Raw genomic sequence first — 17,258 nt, forward strand, 5'->3', positions numbered from 1 at the left:
ACACCAGTAACTCTCTAAGAAAGAAATTTCTCCTCCACCTAAGACCCAAAATTAGTTCCTTATTTTCCATATGCTTGATCTCTCCCACCAGCCCTTCTGATTGAATGGAGTTAGAAAAAACCAAGAAACTTAAACCAAAAGGGGACATGTCTTAACCAAGGAGCCTTCTAGAAGTAAGTATTGAGACCCGACTCTACTTTCCTAAGAAAAACATCCACAAACCAATAAGAGGAATCATCCTCTTTGGACCCAAGAAGTTACACATATTTACACCAAGAAAAAGTTGGTCGGAACCCCAATGTCCCCCCTCTCTACAAAAAGGAAACAATTGAAGGCACCATGCCTAACTACACGAATATTACACCACAAACCTGAAGCACCTGTAAGAAACCTCCATTTCCACTTAGCTAAAATGAATAAATTTATCATCCAGAGATCCATGACTCCAAGCCTCCCTTTTTCTTAGGCTTACACACATTATACCATTTAATCTAAGAGATCTTAGATCCCCCTTTCATTCCTTCTCAAAGAAACCTTCTATGAAATCTAACATTGGCAAGAATATAGAGAATGTTAGGTGAGAATATGGAAACAAATAGGTCTATAATGGAGGTGGTTGAATAAACTCTTTTCCCTTAAAGACAATTTTAAAAACATTTTAGGTCCCATGTATGAAATCAGAGATTTTAAGAAGCGCGAAAGTAAAACACAAAAACAAAGGAGTTTGGAAGAATCTCAATGAATTAAACAATATGAAATGATACATGATGTTCATTGTACACTTGATTACTTCTAATGCAAGTCAATCACAAGATAAACCGAAGTAGCTTTAAAAGAAACTAATTCAAAACTCTTAGCATATATGTTCCATTAAGACATAATTGGATTCATGATACTTCAATAAGATTGAAACACCACCGACCTAAGCTTATACATTAAATCTTTATAAGAAAAGATTAAATTATGTGACACACAATCAATTCAAAAATGCAATAATGCAATAGAAAGATGATGAATACTGGAAAGGTAAAGGAGGTAAGGGGAGAAGAAAAGATACACAGAGATATATAGTGGTTCGACATTCGTCCTCACATTGCCTTCTCCACTCTTCAATGGCGTTAAAAATCATTGAAAAATAATCACGATCTTCCACAAATATATAATTTTAATTACAAGCATTTTGGTTACAACTAACTATCAAACGATAATTTCCTCTGTTGATACAGACACTCAACTGCTAACAAAAACAAGATCTCTAAAATATCTTGATCCAATAACCTTGCTATCCACAATAATTCTGCTCCAAGTATTTGTATGTGGCAATCCACCTACTCCCATCGATATCTTATCTTAGCAATTACCATAGCCAAGCGTTAATTGGACAACTCTCAACTTTATATGCGAGCAATCTTTCTCCAATGCCACTAAACATGGATAACTTTCATTCCTTTCTTACGGAAATTGATACTAGATCTCGCCAAAACCTTTCTTGGAATATAGTGGAAACTCTATTCTTGATGAATAACAACAAACACCAAACGGCATTCAAGAAACGACACCTGAATCTGTTACAAACAACAAACTTCACATAAAAACATTAGATACCTTAATGTACCACCAGTCTCCCTCAATACTCCATATTTAGAGATGAAGGTCTTCAACAATGGAACAAGACTAAAGGTGAAGATGATGAATAGTGCCCAAATATCTCACAAACACTCTAAAGACACAAGTTATTAGTCAAGGGTTTTATATAAATGTTAATGAAGAACACACACACACAAACAGACAGACACACACACACACACACACAAGGTTCTATCAAGTTTCTAGGTGAACGGGTCTTGGATTTGATTGTTATCAAGCGATTGATTAACCATAAACAACACATCAAGATTAATTAACTCCCCTTCTCTAATTCCCTTAACACAAAAATAAATTGAACAAGAACAAGATGCAACAAAAAGGAGAATGTATTTGACATGAATTCATAATCAAGAAGTTGTCATAGTAAAGAAGAGAAATAATCATGGTGATGGGTATAAAAACACACTAAGAATAGAAGAAAAATCACTCTTTGTCTCTATGGGTTTCTCCATAGGTCTCACTCACTTGTTACTTACATCAAAGAAACAACTATTCAAATGAAGGGTAAAAATTGGATCTTGAAGCTTTGATTCAAATCAAGTGAAAATTCTGATTCAAATCAGTTTGGGTAAATCTAAAATAAAGCTTCAAGATTGCAGTTGATTCAAATCAATTTTTGCACTTGATTCGAATCACAAGAGGTTGTGATTCGAATCATGTTCATATTGTGATTCGAATCAAATTATCCAGAGCCAAATCCCATTTTGCACACCGTTTATGATTCAAATCATGCATTACAATTGATTCGAATCAACTAACTGAAAATACAGATTTAAGAGTTCTAACTTGTGATTCAAGCTACGTATGATGGAACGACAAAGTAGTAATTATCTAGGTTCAAAATGACATAAGGAACAAACACTCTTATTAATTGAGTAAAGATGCTTCTTATTGGCACAACAACACATTAGCCTAAGCAATTACAAATGAAGTACGGAACAAATAAAGTACAAGTACATGACAATATAATCAAATTACAACTATGCAAGTACTAAAAGTATCTATATCAAATAGAAAAAAGCATCAAAACACATAAGTGATACCATACGATACAGTGACAACACTTTCAGAGAAGATAAAATTTATCCATGTTATCTACAACATACAGTAACACATGTAAAAAAATTATAGGACTACGTCTTCACCAAAGATCTCTTTCCTCTCCGTGCAATCGACCACACTTACGATGGTGCATGTATAAATTCAATTTTTCCTCTGTAGAGAAAAAGACACCTCACCAATCCCAAAACCATATTCATTACCAAGTATGTGGTACAAGGAATGCAAGTCCTTCCTCATCATAATTTCTTCACCAGAGAAGGGATCTAGCTTGAGGCAGAAAGAATTGACAGTAAAATAAATGTGAGGCTAAGACCAATACTTCAGGAATTTACTGTTGTAGAAGCGAGAAGACTAAATTGAGTTATAGCACAAGGAAAGATGAGCCTATGGAGTAAGGGGATTCACCAATATGAAACACCTCAGGAAATTGCCTCCGTTATTGGTAAAAGAGCTGAAACAAGGATTGGTCCCTTGATCATGGACGTCATTCTGTGAGGTACGCACGACCTAGAACAAGTCCAAGAACAACCATAGGGAAGACTTACAATACTTGTGCTCAACACAAAACTGGAACACCTTCATGTAAGCCTAAGACCCTAGATGAATCTAGGAGGAGGAAACCTTCAAGTATTTTAGGACGGCTACCTCAAATTTAGAAAAGGACAACCGTAGTTCTATTATGGTGAATATGCACTCATAAAAGGCAAGTAAGCACTCATCAAATGAGCTACATATCCTTTTTTATGAACCCATAGAAAGAAATTATCAATCCAATGGGTCGTTGAACATGATGTCTACAACATCTAAGGATTGTCGTTTTTAGAGTGGATGAAGTCCCCACCACTTCTATACCTACCCAACCATAAATAAATAGAAAATAAATGGACAATAAATTAAACATGAGTTTTAGTTTTGGCAGCCCCTTCATGATTGTAGTTGCGGAAAATTAAATTATGATCTTTCCTACAAAATCCAGCATGAATCACCATTGATACTAACAATTGGTGATATGTATGAGTTTTAAGACTATGAAAAGATCCACTGCTTCTGATGCTAAGAAATAAAAATTGTCAAAGGCTGAGATATGAAAGTATGTTGATTGTCGAACACCCTTTTTATTTTGACTATTTTAATTGAAACAACTTTAAACATTGTCTGTCCAACAGTAAAACCTCGAATCGTTAATCCAATCGATAAGAAAAACTTTTGTCAAATCCATACATACATTGTCTCCTATCCACTCTCACTTGAACTAAAATTTATTTTGTAAAACAATACTAATACACACATTATATTTTTCTATCAACCAAGTAGAGAAACTCTTTTTTTTTTTTTTTTGGGTTGAAAATACAAGGAATATTTATATTCTGCTTTATTCCTAAGCTAAGGAATATTAAGATGCACGATTTCCCTAAACTCCAACCTCCTAGTTTCATGATAAAATGTCCTATACTTATTAGGCAAATAAGTAACCCAAATCCAACCTCTAATTTCCCATTCCATAATCTTCCCTCTAGCATTTTTATCAACTTTCCAACATACACTTTCTCCATATTCATCACCAGCAAAAATAACACCACCTTCTCTAGTAAAAGGACGATAAGCACTTGAATACCTATCCCTAAACCATGACTTTGGATTAATCATATCAAACTTTGAAGGCTTTGATGAAAACACTTCTTTTCCATCCATACTATCATGAAGAAACCAATTCAAATTCGCGCTATAACCGTAAACCGATTCTTCGAACTTCCATGGCTTTAAACTCATTGTTGTTGATTCTCCAGCTGATACGTTCAGTCCTATGTATGGATTTGTTGGTTGAAATGAAGCTTCTAGGGATTTTTCTATGCCTATTTCCATTCTTGGATTTTCTGAGGATTTTCCTACGGATACACTTAGCACTTGATGTTGAAGGGTTGGTGTAAGTTGTAATGATATTCTTGATGGAAAGTATTTTTCAGATGCACCAGCTCCTCTTTCTCTCATAAGATTGTCATCTACTAGTTTGTAAACATCACATCTATATTGCCACAAAAATTGAAAAATTGAAAAAATTAATCATATAATAAAAAAATACTAAGAAAATAAAAATAAAATTACTTTTGAAGATTTTTTATCATAAAGAATAGAGATTTCATTGTTCTAAATATTTTAAATAGTTATAAAAAATACTAAAACAAAACAATAATAAAATTACTTGTTTATGTTTCAAAAAATTAGTTTTTGGAGTTGCATCCAGAGGACACTTGATTTCTACTAAAAAAAATAGCATTACTTGCAAAGATTTTTGTCATAAAAAAAATAGGGATTTTATTAGTCTAATTATTTGTAAAAAGTTCAAATAATTAATTTAAATATTATTACATCTCAACCATTATATTAATCAAACATCAACAAAAAAAAATTAATTATTTATATTAAAATTAATACTCAATATTTAGAAGAAGTGTAAATTACATAAAAATTAGGTTAAACAAGAGACATTTTTAGATAAATAAAGGAAAAAAATAATTAAATATTTTAAATATATATAAATAAAAAATTATTCATCAATATTATTGTATTCATAACCCCTAAATATGTTGATGATTAATCAATTATTATGTTATCTTTACTTAAGATGCTTAATAAAAATTAAATATTCTATAAAAAAATTTAATATAAATAAATTGTATAATGAATAAAATATAAAGAGTAATGTTAAAAACAAAAAGTGATATATTTTTAAAGACTAAAAACAAAACAAAAAGTTTATGAAACTTTAAAATCAAACCTCCTCTTGATTTTAGTGGGACCATTCTTCATATGGAAGCATAAATAATATTACCTTATATTGTCAATGTTCATCATGATTTCAACCCACTTCTCTTTGACAAAGACTCTGTGATTGAATTGAAGAACACCTTCAATTTGTTGATATTTGAGAGAGAATTGAAGTCTCTCATCAGCAGCATGATTATTTGCACTAACAACATCCATGGTTATAAGAGGACAATACAATTGAACTTTCCACAACCCAAATGCTGAAAATGCATAAGAAAACAAAGGACTTGGTGTTCTAAGCATTCTATGATTCATTGTAGCTACTTCTTGTAACTCCACAATCCAATTTGTAATAGCAAGGTTAATAGAACGCATCCACTTCTCTTCTAAATTCGAACCTAAGAGTTTCATCAACATCTTTGATGATATTCTTGATCCACAACTTGATAATTGTTCCTTTATATTATTAAGACATCCATAACGAAGATCGGACGGAGCTTCGTAAATACAAACTAAGAAAAATAGGGTTAAGAAAGCAAGGTTGAAAATATCACCGAAGTTCGAAATAGTTTCGAGCTTCGGAAATTTAATGAAAAGAGTAGTACTATTATTTTTATTTTTTGAGCCATAAAGAAGGATGTCTTGTATGAAATTAGCAAGGAGATTTGAAATGGTTTCTTCATGTGCTATTATAGTGCTAGGCTTGAATGGTTTTGAGGTCCAAAGAAAAATAGGGATATTGAAATCAGCCACAATAGCAAAAGAGAGTTTTTGAGATTGGTGGTTTTTTGATATGGTGAGGTTAAGTGATGGTTGAGATGAGTTTGTTAAAGAACATAAGCTTAAGGATATGGAAGATGTTTTCCATTCTGATATTGGTGGAAGGTTTTGAATCCATGAAAACACATCAATGGATTTGCAATAAGACATAGCTTGTTGTAATTGAATTTACTCAAAGGCTCAATGTGGTTATATATAGTGATTGAGTGTAGCTAGGGTTTTGATATATTTTGAGACGTGTACTTGTTTGTTTTATGGACGCAAAGTTAAGATTCTTGTTAGGTAAAGAAAAGTCAAAAGTGGTTCATGTGATTATAACGACGAATAATTGACACAAGAGGAGTGTTTGGATAAGATAACTAATTTTTAGGGTTTCATGATTTTCCTTCGCATGTGATAGTAATCCTCACACTTAAAGATAAGTAAAAGTTAAAAATTCTAAACCACATATATTTTGATTTTTTTTAATATATGTTTAAATACTAGGCAATATTAATTATGTATATGACTTTTAGCATAATCACAAATTCAGATAAATAAGACAAGGATAATTAATTTATCGATTTGGATGAAATGTACATGACATATTCATTGACTTTTTTTTAGCAATTTATATTAGGTCCTACGAAAATGGTGACGATACGCCATTAAATGTTATATAAAAGGTGTGTTAGACAAGGTGATTCATTGTCCACACTTTTATTTTGTTTTCGATATTTTCATTTCTATTGTTTTTCATGCTGGGTTAATGAGAGTTATTTTAGCTGTTAAAATGTTTTTGATAATTGTTGACATCATCTATGACTAGAAACCGACTCACAACATATGTTACTTTGCCTTTTAAGAAACTTCACTTTATTTCTTAGACTCTTTATAATAGATGAAGGAATTGCGCGTTTCTTCTTTCTCAAATGTATTTAAAATCACTCACATTTTTATAAAAGGAAATTGTTGTGTTGATAAAATGACCAACATTAGTTTACCTATTAGTAACTTCACGTGGTGTGAAATAACTAGGCTAACTCTATTTAAAATGATTTCAATCCTAATAACTTATTTTACCTTTGTAAAGGTTTTATTGATCTGGTTTTTATGTTTGATTCATTGTCTTAATTTTGCACTCTTTTTTCTTTCATTAAAATTTTATTTTAATAAGATTTTTAACAAGTCGGGGTGATTTTCATCGTTAACTTTTGGTCTAATTCCCCAATGTTATTTTGTATTTTTCTTATTTATTTTTATTAACATATTTAGTTAGGCGCTTTTAAATGGTCTCTTTAAAGTATTAACATGTATATTTTATATACCTTTTTGCTTTTATAACTTTTTAAAATAATTTACATGGGCAAGTTTAGGTTAAATAAAGACTTAGTTTTTTTAGGCTGCAAGTCAATTGGACAATTTATTTTAACAAAGAAATTAACATAATAAAGATTTTTTTTTTAATATTTAAATGGGTTTGTCCAATCCAATCCATTTTTATTAACTAAGTATATTAGGCCAAAAAACACAATTAACTTTTTTTAATGCTTCTTACCACTTGGTCTATGCTAAAATATAAATCTGATGGAGTAGGCTCATTTGATTGGAGATTAACTTCAAATAATATGCCAGATGCTTTATAAGACAAACTGCTCCTAACAATGAAAAAAGGTTCAGAAGATGCTCTCTATCCAGTCAAAAACAAACCAAAAAGTTAAAAATTATTCTATATATTATTGACTTGTTTTCTAAGTAATCTATCATAAATGCTTCAACTTCTTTTTCAGTCATATATACATAAATGCTTCGACTTCTTTTGTCTTTCAACGTACTCCTTAAGTTTCAGCTTATTTAAAACAGTAAACCTAATGTGTGAATATATTCCTACTTTGAAAATATACATAACTTTTCATATGAAAAGAGAGGTTTTTTAGATCATATATTCTACGCTACAAGAAAATGGACCATATTCTATAAAATAAATGCCAACTCATAGGGACTTATGATCGCTTGCACGTAACTGAAATGGAAACTTTTATTTGTTCTTCATTTGCATGAGTAATTTGTAGAAATAATTTAGAAAAAACATAGAGATTTAAAGAAAGATGAGAATTACTAATTGATAGGAAAAGAATTTGAACAAAGTACGTGGCAAATGTTCAGGGTTTTATAAATTGAGTTATTAAGGGTTTTGTTGCAGATTTTCTTTTTTAAAAAAAAATAGTATTATAAAAAGAAAATTTCTTTAGCCACCTCCCTATGGGGTCACCCCAGCGAAAATCCCAAAATACCCCTGCTTCGCAAATAAACTTCCGAAGCGCTTTTTTTTTTAAAAAAATTCCACAATTCGGAAGTGCATCTCCGAAAACACCTCATGGGGGGTGTCTTCGGAGATGAACTTCCGAAAACACCTCATGGGGGTGAATTCGGAAATGAACTTCCGAATTATGCAGAAACTGTGTTTTTTTTAATGTTTTTTCTTAAACTGTCTCGCATTTTAATTAAACGCAAACGCCAAATAAAATAAGCAACAGATAAACTGAAAATACTAATATGATAAATCCAATCCAAAAGCACTGTGCGAAAGATACAATCCGAAATCAAAACAAAACAAAACAAAACACGTCAAACAAAAAAAAACACGTTATTCTGCCCGACGAGCGTTAAAAAATACACATCAAACAAAACAAAAACACGTTATTCTGCCCGACGAGCGAACTCCTCCGAATGAAGATAATGATACCAATCCTCATCCCACTCAGTCTCAGAACCATCAGCGTTGATCATGACTCTCACGCCTGAAGACTGAGCCTGTACGTCCGAGCCATGGACCTCCAGGGGACGAGAAGCAGAACCAGTCAAAACCTTCTTCTTCTCCTTCACCTCCTTCACTCCGCGAGAGCACGAGGTTGAAGAACCCTTTCTTCCCTTAGCGCCACCCATTCCTGCGTGAAAATGAAGAAAGAAAGGTCCATGAGACCTCCTTTTATAAAAGAAGAAAGGGGACAAAAACGCTTGGGAAATGGACAAGTCATTAAAGAACAAAGACGTTGGAAACCAGCGACACGCCGTCAAAGAAGTCAGAACGCATGCACACAAACTTCAAAGAAATAGGCACAATAAACAAAGGCGTTAAAAATAAAGTACTTGCAAATTAAAACGGACACTCCCTACCCTGTCTAGCCGACGCAGTCTGGGTGTCCCTACCCTGTCTGATGCGTGCTGGTTGGTTGCCTAACATGTTCCTGTAAACAATTGAAATCGATTAATATGCGAGACAAAATAAAAAACTAAAAAATTTGAACTTCTGATACAATTCGGAAGTTCATTTCCGAAAACTGGGATGGAGGTGTTTTCGGAAATGAACTTCCGAAACATCTCTGCGATGGAGTTTTCTGCAACTTCCATGGCAGACCCCAAAATCAAACACAAAACCAATTCAAAAAGCTTATAAACAACCTAAATACTACTAACAACCAGTCCATATATCATTTATGCAATTGAAACCCTAAATAACATGCATTTGAATAATGAATCTAACAAATTTAAAACTTACAAATTGAGTGATTTGTGGGCTTTTGAATGTTGTATAGCAATGTGATTGGAGCCTTGATGCAGCCTTGGAAGTGTGTTTGCACAAATTTTCGCCTTTGCTTGTTTTTGATTTGAGTTAGGGTAAATGAATGGGGGAGGGGGAGTGTTTTGATAAATCTGCAGAACGCGCAGTATTTCGGAAGTTCACTTCCGAAATGATGTTTTCGGAAATGAACTTCCGAAATAAGATAATTTTTTCAAAAAAAAGGCATTTTCGGAGATGCATCTCCGAAAACACCTTTTTCTTGCATTTCGGAAATGCATTTCCGAAGTCAGGGGTAGTATGTGGTTTTCACCAGAGGTGGACTAGAAGGTAGGGAGGTTGGCAAAGAAATTTTCTATAAAAATGATTTTTTTATGAGAATTTTTAAAAATTAGTTGAAATTATTTTAAATCTTGTTATGTAAATAAAAAGTTTTAATTTTTATAAATTAAACGAGTAATTTTGAGAACTAATAACTTAAATATTTATTATTAAAGATTTTAGAATCACATGATATTTCAAAAAAATAATCATAAGAATGTTTTTTTCTGTAAAAGCTATTTAAAATAGCTTTAAATTTGAGTAATTTTTTGAAACAATTTATAAATTATTGGTTTGTTTGATTGTAATTTTTTAAGAGTGAAGAGTTAGCCTTATTTTTTTAACCGAAAAAAATGCTGATTGGTTCTCTGTGTTTGAAATCTACGATACGTGTCAATTGAGTATAAAAATATCATTGGAATATAGGAATTTGTGTGATCATAGTAAAAATATATTTATGTGAGGAGAACGGACGCTAGCTCTAAGTTAAGAGTGTGAATTCTCGCCAATATGGAGATAGAATGGATCTCTTGGATTGAGGGTGGGATTTGTGAGTTTTGTTTTGGGTGATTCATGAATATCGGAATCGTGATCTGAATCATGATCGGAAGCCATGGTTGTGGAATGAAGTGGGTGAAAGAAATTGAACAAGAGAAGGGAAGAAAAAAATGATGTAAAGAATAGTATGAAACAAAGTTTATGTGCGGAAGGTGAAGATAAAGATGATGATGATGATGAGATGAACCAGACTTTGATACCATATTACAACATGAAGTTGCATCTTGGAGAAGATGAAAATGTAGAAGGAAAAGTTTTGAACTGAATAACTTTGTCGTCTTTCTCATTGAATGGAAAAAATAGGTGAATACATCATATATGTAAAACCTAAATGGACCTGTACTAACAAAGTTCTAAATGGGCCTGTACTAACAAAGTTAAATGAGCCTGTACTAATAAAGTTCTAAGCCCACGTAACAAAAGAAATAAAGCCCAATAGATCAAGTTTTTAATAAAAACAACCCTTTGATCAAAGTCCACGCTTTTGACTCGGATAATGAGATACTTTGATTAAGGTGATTAAGGGGTGTTCTCGGGCCGGTTTGATTTGGTTTTGAGAGAATCCAATATATATTGATTTAGATTGGATTTGCAAATTTGACAAACCGAGAAACAACAGGTTGATTTAAGTTGGATTGATCGGGTAGATTAAAAAAATAGCATAATTTGTCCACATACGTCATTTTACTTTTTAATTCTTGAATTTAAATGCTCCGTAGTAATTTTCATCATAATTAATTATGGTTGGTTTAGATAGACAAATTTATGGGTAGAAAATTGAAAATTAGACATACGAACCAATTGTCGTCGGTGGTTTGACTCGATTATTGTCCAAAAAAAAAATATTAAATTCAAATTCTATAATTTGATTTGAATTCCAATTTTGTTGCATATGAAAATGATTTTAACATGAATGTTACTACAAGAAAATGAGAATGACACAACACTTTCTACTAAGGACTTTAAAAATAGAACATTGTTTGTAAGAGAATGTTCTTATGGTATTCATGTGTAGAAAAGTATGATTCTAATTCTATAGAATTTTGTTGCTATATAACTACAGTAGAAACTCTTTGAATTAAAAATGTCAGGATCGGAGAAATTTATTAATTTAGAGAGTTATTAATTTATCGATAAATTAATAACTATTAATTTAAAGAGTTTTTAAGTAATTATATTGTACATACCAAACAAAAAGGTAAATTAGTCGATGCCTCTTAGAATTACGTTGCAGCAAACCTTGGGACTCAACGTAAATTAGTAACTATTGTGTTCATATGCATTGAAAATTAATAATGACTTTTGAAGTACAGTAAATGTAAACAAGAGGAACAAATGTGTTCAATGTATTCTTAAAGAAAAATAGACTTTTTATTTCAATAGAGTGTAATATATATTTTTTTAATTTCTATAAATTATTAATATAAGATTTTTTTGGGACCGAAAATTATAAAGGGATCTCCCGAAAAATTATTATCTTATTATTTTATCGAGTTTTTCAATTTTTTACATTGGCCCAAGTCGGGACTGGACAAATTTAATATTTTAAAGAATTTATTAATTGTAATATCATAATAGATTTATGTATGTGGCTAATTGTTGCTTGTTCAATTAAGATTTTATAAATTTGTTTTTTTATGTAGGATCCTGTTCTAATTGAATGATAATTGAATGATAGCATAATAAGATTGCTTTGATAGAAGACATCTTCCATTCTATTAAATATCAAAATAAAATTTGAAGAGAAAAAAAAAAGTTAAAAAAATTATGATCAAGAAAGACTATATTCAAGCAATGGAATATAAATTGCCACAGTTACATAGTTAGGTGAAGCATCAAGAGGATACAAACATCAAATATGAACAAAATAAATTGTGTTATTTAGACTTGATAACATTTTTAATTTTCCAATTTTAAAATAATACAAGGTAGATAATTTTTTTTTAATGAAAGAATTAATTATACTAATTTTATCAAATTGGAATAGAATCTCAATATAGTCTAATTTTTGTAATTAAAAGTTGGACAAAAATCATCCATTTATAAATAGTAAAATAGATTTAAAAAATCAATAATTTAAGTTGGCCCATAATTTATACTAACCTAGTAATTAATTGATGACCATATTAAAAAATTTAAATAAAAATTTGACTCATTTTAAATTTGGATTTAAAATTTGATATGACCCAATAATATGCCTAATAGAAAAAAAATATCTAATAAACTGAACCGATTTTAACCAAAAGAAAAAAACCAAAAATAAAAACGGCCGAAATTAAATCATCATATATCACTCGAAAGTTGGGCCGAATCCAATCCGACCTGAACTGATGTTCACCCTAGTTATTATCACTTGACCAAGAAATTTTATAACCATCAAAGCCACATGTAGGGCACGGATATCAGATCAGATGGTTTGTTTCTTGATTGTTTACATTTACAAAACCCTTAAATAAATTCTTGAAAGATATTGTGATATATTTTGAAAATTAAAACAAAAAAGAGTCTTTTGCATTGCATGCATCATACCGCATTCACAATCACCTACACATCCGAGTCAGAGTCTTATTCATTCCTCTCTCTCTCCTCAGAGTCAAGCTGACGCACCGGTATAATACTCGCGCCAATCGTTAAAGAATGGAAGACGATATTGTTGATGATCAAGAGTGGCAAGAAGAAGTTGTTGTCTTACGCTCCGGTATTGAAAGATTAACATCTATGGTTCAAGACTTGGTGGCTGCTCAGAATCAGCCACTAATCCAAACTCAGACTACTGTGATCTCCGAGATAGAAACTGCTCAGATTCCTGCAATTCCTGCAATTTCTCTGACGAATCCTACGACCACTACACAATAAGTCTACATTTTTACCTTGAAGATATGGGGACAGGAATACAGGATTGACAATATGGAAATGCATAAATGAATAGAATAATTTATTTTAGTGAGAGGCAATAATTTGTTAGAGAGAGATACTCATAAAGGCACCAACGGTATAGAAGGTAGCAAATCCCTCGCGAAGATATGGATTAACCACTAGATTGGTTCCTTTGATTGGATTAAATCACATATATTTACAATAGTAAATACAATTCACAGTTCTTACTTTTTCCTAAAAATATTTTCATTTTATATTTTAGTTTAGTTATATTTTGGTCATGCTTTAAATTTTCTGCGATTAAATTTAGGCCATACAAATTTTCATGTTGAATGTTTTAAATGACTTTTTAAATGGAGTATCACCAGTTTAATTACTTAGTTACTTTTAGTTACTTAAAGTTTATTAGTTTATTTTTTTCTTTTTTAACCTTCTATTTAAAATAAATATACTATGTAAACAAATGCGCGTACGAGATCTGAATCTGTGCGTACGCACGAGTTTGTTACTAGTTCTGTATAGCTAATTAGATCATAATATGATATTTGAAATTCTTTAAATTTAATTAATTAGTTCAAAGTCCCAAATCCAGGAATGTAAGGAATTCTGGTGAAAGGTAACCAAACATGAGCATGAAGCCATGGTTCTGCAGTTAACTGAGTCGACTCATATTTAGTAATTAGACCTCTTGCCCATTTCACTCTTCCTGTAGCATAAGCACCAGGTCCAACATTCCCAAACTCTGCAAAGTAAGAGTCTTTAGTATTTGGAACATTTACATTCCAAACTAAGAACCCTTCTTTCTTGATAAAGTTTCCAATATTATTGTTAATAAAAACAGCTGTTGAAAATTTTCCCTACGGCCTTGTCAAATAAGTCGACACCTTCAATAGATATGGTATGAGATATTTGTCCTTTATGATGATAAAGTTCTTAAGGACTATTTCAGAATTCGAAATGTTATTGTATCTTCCACTTGCAACTAAAATGTTATATTGTCCTGGTCGAAGATAAAATCCACAGTTTCGGAGATTGAAAAATTGCGGTAAAATTGACGACCGTATTCTTCACACAACGTTTCTTGATATCCTTGAATTTCACAATTGAAAAAAGCTGATCACTCACCAGCGACATAAAGTGCTATTGCTTGCTCACCTTATGGACTCACTGTGTTCTCAAATGTGATTGACTAGGAAATACAATCTTGACCAAAAGTAGTTGCATGCATGCACATTAAATATAGTACTTAAAATTTATCAATTAACTTTGATTTTCACGTGCACACAAAAAATCTATTATCGATCTAACTATTTTCTTTTTTAACATCCTATTAAAAATGAATATATTATGTAAACAAATGCGCGTAGGAGACCAGAACCCGTGCGAATGCCAAGTTTGTAACTAGTTCAATTTAACTAAATAATTAAATTGATTAAAATTTTAAAATAACAGATGTTGTATTCAATTTAAAACCCTTAGTTCCAATAATGGGATTACATATTTCTTACTGGAAGCTAGACATGTAGAAACTAGACACTCATAATCAACTTTTTATTATAAAGACTCCCTTATCACACATTCTTTATAGCTAAATATTTAAAATTCTTAAAACTTAAGTCTGAAATCCCGGAGTGTAAGGAATTCCTGTGGAAGGTAACCAAGCATTAGCATGAAGCCATGGTTCTGCTGTGAATTGAGTGGCTTCGTCTTTGGTAATTAGGCCTCCTACCCATTTCACTCTTCCTCTAACATCAGCACCAGGTCCATTATTGTTAAACTCAGCAAAATAACAGTTTTCAGTATATGGAACAGTTGGATTCCAAGGTAAAAACCATTCCTGTTGTATAAAGTTGCCAATATTATTGTTTATAAAAACAGCTCTGGAAAAATTTCCCCATGGCCTTGCCAAATAAGTCCTTACCGTCAATAGATATGGTATAAGTTCTCTGTCCGGCATGATGACACGGTTTTGGAGTATTATTCTAGCAGTGTGATTGTTGTTGTATCGGCCACTTGCAACTATGATGTTTTGTTGTCTTGGGTCAGGCTTCCTCACCAATATCATTGAATTCTGGATCAAGGTGGAACTGGTTTGGACGAAGATAAAATCAACCGTTCCGGAGATTGAATAATTGTGGTAAAATTTCTGACCTTTTTCTACACATAACGTGTCTTGATATCCTCGAATTTCACAATCGAAAAAAGTAGATCGGTCACCAGCGACATAAAGTGCTACCGCTTGCTTTCCTTCTGGACAAGTTGTGTTCTCAAATGTGATTGACTTGGCCAGAAAATCTTGACCAAAAGTAGCTGCATGCATACACATTAAAAAATTTAGTACTTAATTGAAGATCATAGTATATATTTAAGGTGTATTGCTTCAGTTTATTTCAATAGTGAAGCATTATCTTTAAGCTGTATTGCTTGAGTTTATTTCAATAGTATACATACAAAATAAAATATGGAAATATGTGCAATGAATTGCAGTAGAGAGCTACCCCAGCCCCATATATGATGATATAAAGGGAAATTTGGTCGGGTAAAAAATCTGGGAGTTTGGTAAGGAAGTGAGAAACAAAATAAAAACATATAATACAATGTGGGTTGTCTATGTAGTTGTGTCCATGAAAAAATTATATGTGAGTAGTTACTTCTTTGAAAAATTGCTCTCCTATTTTATATATATATATATATATATATATATATTTTATTTATATTAAGTTTAGTACTTAGAGATCATGGGATTTGAAAAAGAGAATAAAGCAATTATTCAAAAAAGTGAAGAAAAAAATAAATGAAAAAGGTAAAATGTGATTGACTTGGCCAGAAAATCACATTTTGGTTATCATCATGATTATTTTTGAGAAACTAATTATATATTGGATTAAGGTGTTATTGAGAACTTAAACAAAGGAAATTTCGTCCTATTTATATTGTTGAGGTCTTGCTATTATCTTAAGTGGAATTTAGGTAAATTAGCTGGAAGTGACTAATTAATTTATTCCACGATTCAAACCATGCATGTAAAAATAATTATGAGAAATTATGGGATGTTGAATGTTGGAAAATATCAAACCATGCACGTCTTTTTTACTTATTGAAATGTAAGTATTTCATTTCTTGAAGTATATTTTAAACCTAAATAACTATTCATATTGAAGTATGTTTCCAATATTATTGTTAATAAAAATAACTCTGGAAAATCTTCCCTACGACCTTGCTAAATGAGTTGTCTCATTCAACCAGTATGGTATGAGCTCTTTGTCCGACATGATGACACAATTCTTGAGGACTAATCTAGAATTGGAAATATTGTTGTATATGCCACTTGCAACTATAACATATTTTTGTCCTGGGCCAGGCTTCCTCACCATTATCCTTGAGTTCTGGATCAAACTCATTTTTTCGAAGATATAATCAATAGTTTCAAAGATTGAACAATTGCGTTAAAATTGACGACTATATTCTACACACAACGTGTCTTGATATCCTTGAATTTCACAATTTAAAAAAGTTGATCACTCACCAGCGACATAAAGTGCTACGGCTTGCTCACCTTGTGGACCTGTTGTGTTCTTAAATGTGATTGACTTGGAAATAAAATCTTGACCAAAAGTAGTTGCATGAATGCACATTAAATTTAATCAATAAACTTTGCGTTTCATGTGCACAGAAAAAATCTATTATT

The 17,258-nt window shown here is 31.5% G+C and overlaps 2 protein-coding genes across 2 annotated transcripts; both read right to left on the reverse strand.

Moving 5' to 3' along the window:
- Positions 1–4,057: 4,057 nt before the first annotated feature.
- LOC131617655 (uncharacterized) lies at positions 4,058–6,438 on the reverse strand. Its single transcript, XM_058888913.1, has 2 exons — positions 5,540–6,438; positions 4,058–4,732 (listed from the first exon to the last, which is right to left on the reverse strand). Exons 1-2 carry the CDS (start codon positions 6,403–6,405, stop codon positions 4,093–4,095), a joined length of 1,506 nt encoding a protein of 501 aa, XP_058744896.1. The 5' UTR covers positions 6,406–6,438; the 3' UTR covers positions 4,058–4,092.
- An 8,744-nt stretch (positions 6,439–15,182) lies between these two features.
- Positions 15,183–17,205, reverse strand: LOC131619556 (probable pectinesterase/pectinesterase inhibitor 44). Its single transcript, XM_058890645.1, has 2 exons — positions 17,097–17,205; positions 15,183–15,880 (listed from the first exon to the last, which is right to left on the reverse strand). Exons 1-2 carry the CDS (start codon positions 17,203–17,205, stop codon positions 15,183–15,185), a joined length of 807 nt encoding a protein of 268 aa, XP_058746628.1.
- Positions 17,206–17,258: the final 53 nt, after the last annotated feature.

This window comes from Vicia villosa, linkage group LG7, assembly GCF_029867415.1.
Source record: "Vicia villosa cultivar HV-30 ecotype Madison, WI linkage group LG7, Vvil1.0, whole genome shotgun sequence".
Classification (NCBI taxonomy): Eukaryota; Viridiplantae; Streptophyta; class Magnoliopsida; order Fabales; family Fabaceae; genus Vicia; species Vicia villosa.